At 37.6% G+C, this 6000-nt stretch overlaps 1 protein-coding gene across 7 annotated transcripts in view; it reads right to left on the bottom strand.

The window, feature by feature from the left end:
- Positions 1 to 747: 747 nt before the first annotated feature.
- The window catches only part of dcp1b (decapping mRNA 1B), a 100780-nt gene continuing 95527 nt past the window's right edge, over positions 748 to 6000 (bottom strand). For 6 of the 7 annotated variants that reach the window (XM_041215797.1, XM_041215801.1, XM_041215798.1 and 3 more), the window contains 2 exons: positions 3786 to 4049; positions 748 to 2200 (listed from right to left, as the gene is read on the bottom strand). In XM_041215797.1, coding sequence (XP_041071731.1) covers positions 2120 to 2200; positions 3786 to 4049 — 345 coding nt within the window. In that variant the 3' untranslated portion in view covers positions 748 to 2119. The remainder of the gene's footprint in view (positions 2201 to 3785; positions 4050 to 6000) is intronic. The other variant, XM_041215800.1, reaches the window with a different exon arrangement.

Raw genomic sequence — 6000 nt, 5'->3', positions numbered from 1 at the left:
ATAGCTTAGATTGGTGTCAATATAATGCTCCACCTGTGGAAGTAATTAGTTTGTATTAATGCAGGCATGGATCCATGATAGTAGACATACTGGATGACAAGGTACTGTGTTCAGCGTTAAGTAACAATTTTGTGCAGAATTCATTTTTCTTGTTTAATGGCTCTCTTTGAAATGGCCATGTAGAAAGCATGCAATTAGTCAATCGTTGCCATCAGATGACCTGAATGGAGCATTGCTTGTCACTGGACCCATTGACAAGCCAACAGTGTCAATTTAATTTTTCAGTATTTTGCTCAAGTACATACCCTATTAGGAGCCACACTACATCAATTGTTACACTGATGATTAATTGGCTGGTGGGAATCAATGCTGATGCCCAGAGTCCTCGCACAAATCTGGAAAATAAAATGAAAATTTGCACGTTTTGAAACAGAATATACCTGTAAAAACAATGAAGACTAGTTAATCAACCTACTTTTATGACTTATCCCAATGCAATCAAAGGGGAAATCTGAGAAGCAGAGAATGCAATTATTATACCTGGAGAAAATAAATTGATGCAATTGGTGTCCTAATGCTTAATATGTCACAGGAGTAGGAAACAAATGCAGGCTCACCTATTTACAATGTCATGACAGCATTTTGGCATTTATATTTAGTGTATGATGTTATGATCTCCATGGACCGATAACTTTTAAAAAGATATCTGAATCCCCAGTGACTGACTGGAAGGATCACAGGACAAGATTTCAAGTTTTAAGACTTTTACTGTAATAAACAAACTAAAAGCAACATTGTCTAAACACTATTCAGTAAGGAACTTATACATTAAACTACAGAAAAGATCCCATGTTTAACATTTAAATGATCAAAAGTCCCTCTCCATGGTTATATTTTACTCTGTCCCTTAAGTGGAAACTTCATTCTCCAGGAACCAGTCTAAAGCAATTCTCAACTCCCAATGATTTGCTTCCTTTTGCCATTTCCAGTCAGATAACTTCTAATCCCTAAACTGATTTTCACAGTGAGGGTTACCCTGGAGATTTCTCCATCTAGCCAAACCTAAGAAAATCTGTCAGCCACTGTAAATTCTTGCAAACTTGGGTCTTTTCAATCCGAGCTCCCACCCACATTCTGCATGGTAAACAATAGAAACTGGCTGCCTCTATCTCTCTTTCTCAGATTCTAGCAGACTGGCCTATCTGAGGTCCAGGGATATCTTAAGAAATCTATAAGTCAATACTACAATGGCTCTCTATGGACTCTTCCCCTCTCAAACTCCATCTCCAGGGAAATATGAATCACATAGGCCTTGTATCTAGGTAGAAATGCTAACTATCTATCCTCTCGACCCCAACTCCATTCTATCCTCGAATTAAATAGACATGTTTAAAGTATAACTGTTGATAAAGACAACCTTTGTCCCTACTTTAGCCCTTAACAATCAAGCCACCCAAACTTCTTGTTGGGTAGAATGTAGAACAAGCCACATGACCTCCTTCATTCCTCCATTTTAAACTAAATTAAAAAGACAGTGCCAAAACATAACCTTACAAAATTCATACTCATAACAATGTCCCAGTTAGGTTTTACGCAAACAGTGTACAAGTTGCCTATGAAGGATTTATTTCTACACAATCTGAGGGGGAGCATGGGGTGGAATGGGGAAAGAAAACTAATAGATGGTGCTGTAATTTTTTTTTGTCAGGCAAGTAAAAGTGAGTTTTACTTTACCAACATCTTATGTACATTGATGATAAGTTGTTGATAATTCACAATGACAGACAGGTATTGCATTTTTATTTGCTGAATCAATGAAAAAATACAATATCAATTTCCCATAAACTAAAAGTAGTCTTCAGAAAAAAATGATTCTTCAGATATCTCAACTCCCTTTTAAATGATCTTTATCTTACAACAGCTTAAAATAAGTCTGATCGGCAGTAGTAAAAGCTATCCAGTGTGAAAGATAGTCCTTTAAGCACTCCACGCAAAGCTAACACAATTTCAAAAATAAAAGTCTCTTATAAAATAAAAACAAAATAATTCCTTTATCAGTGTGTATCATCTTATTATCTTCACTAAATTATATCTCCTTTTACATCTTGTATCAAAACTTTCAGGTTTTCTTCTCTGCTGCAGTGTTTGGCTGGCCTGTGAGATAGGCTTCATAAATGACATTCACAAAGTTGGTATCGTTCTGAAATTCAAAATAACAAAAATGCAGAAGTTAGAAAATATTCAAAATTGAATGTTTACAAGATATTACAAAATAAATTGCTATAAAATTTTTTTAACAGGGCTACCACACAATCAGGAAATGACAAAAATCTTACCAAGTAAATAGAGATGCTGATCCCAATTGGTTAACACATTCATGAGTTCCCAAGAAATTAAACTACCTCAACTTTAACAGAGCATTTCCAATAGATGAGCATGGAATTATTTATTGGAACTGTTACTGATTTACTGTCAAACCTACTTTCACAATTATGAAATGGGTATGAAACACAATCAGTATTCATGCCCAAGGGTTACGCAATATTTTTAAATTAAAAAAAAATTCCTACTAAATGTGTGAGAAAACTATTTATGTCTAAGAACCAAACAATGGATCAATTATTATTGAACAGGAACTGCTGGTGCAGACACGATGGGCCAAATGGCCTTCTGCTGAACCAAGGCAACAACCTCAATAGAGTTGTGTTTTCTAAATACATTATATTTGAAGTCATGGAATGGTGCTTCTTTGGGCCTTTGCTGTGTTGATGAATTTATTCTGCTTGCTAAGTCAGAGGAGGATCTACAGGAGTTGGTGGATCGTCTTGATCAAGGCAACCAGAAATACAGTCCCCTGATTAATGTTGATAAAACACAGGTCTTGGGGATGGGTGGAAAGAATAGCAAGATTTTGATTAACGGAGTTCAGCTTGAACAGGCTGATATCTTCCTTGGGTCAATCATCACAGAAGATGCAGAGTACCAAAGAAATTCAGGCTAGATTTAACAAGGGTCATGGTTGTGAACTCACAAAAGAGTATTGAGTACCCACAACATCCTGATTACAACAAAAATTCTTCTTCTGAAAGCACTTGCGTGGCCCGTGGCAATGTATGGCTGTGAAAACTGAACCATTAAGATGAGTGATGAGGCCCAAATATAAGCATTTGAAATGAAAGGACTCATCTAGATATTACATGTGTTATGGACTGCCAAACAGACAAACAAGAGGGTGCTTGAGAAAGCTGGTGTTAAGGGGAACTTGTTGGAGGCAGTGATAGCAAGGAAGCTCACACATGAGCTTTTGGACTTGCAAACAGGAACGGAGTGATTGGAAAAAGAGGTGAAGCAATGCAACACACCTGGAAAATGTGCACAAGCAACATCTAAGGTGGCATCGATGCATAATATCAGAATGTGGACTGGCCTCTCTACGAGAGGGGCAGTGAGGGCAACAGAGAACAGAATTCAGTAGGGAAAGATTATTCATCGTGCAGGCAACCCTCAGAACAAGGACGGATGATAGACAAGGATTGGTGCCCAAGTAATTTAAAACAAAAAATTCCTCTTATCTGTAGGATCAAGTGAGATGGTAGAATGGCTTTTGAATTTAAAATATTAATATTAAACTTTAACCTAAAAAAAGGAGAAAAAAATGACTAGTCTCTGTGACATAGTAAATAATAAATATATGTTTTTGAATTAATTTACAAGGTTATTACATGCAGTGACCAGAGCAATTCTTCCTCCAGAAGGTCCCAAATTAATTTATTAAAAAATTATACCTGCAAAAGGTACAAAAGGGTTTCCTGGAACTGAGTCTTGGTAAGCACATTTGGTGTTTTATTAATCAGCTCTCCCATCTGTGCAGCTGGATGCAAACAAACATTCAGCTGTTTAGGAACTGGAATGGTGTCTGTCTGTGGCAAAGGTATGGCACTTGCTTCTACCCCCATCATTGGCTTTCCCACTGTAGACTGGGCGAACACCATGGGCGACATCAATAGAGATGGCACCACTGTAGCTGGAATGCACTGTGGGGAAATTGCCTAATCAAGAAAGAAAACAAACAGCTAAGAGAAATACTAAAGCAAAGTATAACTGTAAATAAAAACAACAATTTAAATTAGGAATTTCCAATAATTATGCCGCTTTATCTTGCATAGTCTTCCAGAAAAGTAACTTCTGTTTGCTGTCCCTCGTTTTTAAAATTTCTTTCTTAAGCTTTTCTCCTTGTTTCATTTTCCTTTGTTTCCCACTAATCTTCCCAGGACCTGTTTGGATAAAACAATGGAATATGCTTTTCAGTTTCAGGATTGGGAGACAAGATTAAAAAAGAGTAGGACCACGAGGGTTTAAGGAATTTAAGGAATACTCCCAGTGCCACTCAGATTAGAAATTGTAAGATAAAGAATGTGAATGCATGGATGAAGACTGTAAAGAAGGGAGAGGATCAGATTTCCAACACATTAGGTTCAGTCTTTTACAGTTTTATCCACTAGTTTTTTGTGTCATCAGCAAATTTTGTGATTGTGCTTCCTGTACCCAGATTCAGATCATCTATATATAACAGTGGCAAAACCAGTGTAAGACCTTTGTTCAAGAAAGGAGAAAAAGATAAATTAGGTAACTGCAGACCAGTTAGTCTAATGAGTTGTGGGAAAACGCAAAGGAGTAAAAATTCATTTGCCTTTCATCCACTTGCACAGACACATTGCAACTACTGCCATATTATTTAAGATGCTCCTTTGGCATCCTGGCAGCTATCTGAAATAAATGCTGACTTCATTCAAATGGAGCTTTGGGTTTGCATTAGAACCCTTTTGAGAAATTGGTGCCAATTCTTAAACCTGCCCAAACATGGCACATTCAAGAAGCAAGCTGAGATAGTGGTATTTAAAAGGATCCCACCATCTTTATTAAGTTAAGTCTCTGGATAGTTGTTTTTGACTGCTGGGACTTTTGCAGTGCCTACTTTGGGATACAGTCACCACTTGCCACACCCCTGATGCAATCCATTTCCAAAACAGTCATGACATCCTCCTCATCTGGGAGAGGACCTGAATGAACACTTTCTCTCATCTGTCCATACTTCCTCTAATAATGACAGTGAAGAGGGTAAGAGGTGCAGGGTGAGGTGTCAGAAGTAAGAGGGGTGGAGTGAAATGCGCTACAATAATTGGAGCAGTGTGATGTGGTTCATTTATTTCAGGGTCACACAAAGAATGAGGTGAGATACGAATTAGATGTCTTATCTTAACAAGTTCAGTAAAATCATAAATGTTTTCCTATATTGCAGCCTTGTTCTGGGGTGATGCTCCTGGTGCTGACATGCATGCTTAAGTATATTGAAAAATGGTAGTCAAATTCTTTATTTCCTCTCTGACTTCTATCAACAGTTCATGTCATCAGTGGCTGATGGCTTCTCCAGGCTGCGGCTTTCCATTTTTTTCAAAACCAATTCCTTTTCTTTTTAATGGTCCTCTCTAACAACTGTTTGATATTCTCTATACATCTACTAATCACTTTGACTATTATTTGTAAAAATTGCTGAAAAGTGTATAATTTTTCCACCACACCTTAATCCTCTTGCTCATGCATTCAGTTCTTTGCCTCTCATATTATTAAAAAACTGTGAGATGTACCAGTTAGCCCAAGGTATATAGTATATAGCAGTAAGGGAAAGGAGTACTGAAATTTAGCTGCACTAAGGATGATTCTGAACTTTGGCAAAATTGGGGTGGATATCCTACAGTTAGGCAACACTGTAGTAGTCCTACCCAGGGTTGGCAGCAAGAGGTTTGGGAATTCTTTGATCTGGCATCACAGGGGAAAGGGAACCTGAACTAGGGGTGGTGTTTGGACTTACCAGTGAATCCCTGGTGTCTGTAATTGCAAGACTAAGATGCCAACTATAGTGCTCCTACCACTTGTGTGTCTGAAATCAATTAACAGACAATGGATTAAACTTGCAACATTCCTAGTCTGAGTGACTGAGTA

Source organism: Carcharodon carcharias, chromosome 21 (genome assembly GCF_017639515.1).
Source record: "Carcharodon carcharias isolate sCarCar2 chromosome 21, sCarCar2.pri, whole genome shotgun sequence".
NCBI classification, from domain to species: Eukaryota; Metazoa; Chordata; class Chondrichthyes; order Lamniformes; family Lamnidae; genus Carcharodon; species Carcharodon carcharias.
This window is presented reverse-complemented; position numbering and strand designations above follow the sequence as displayed.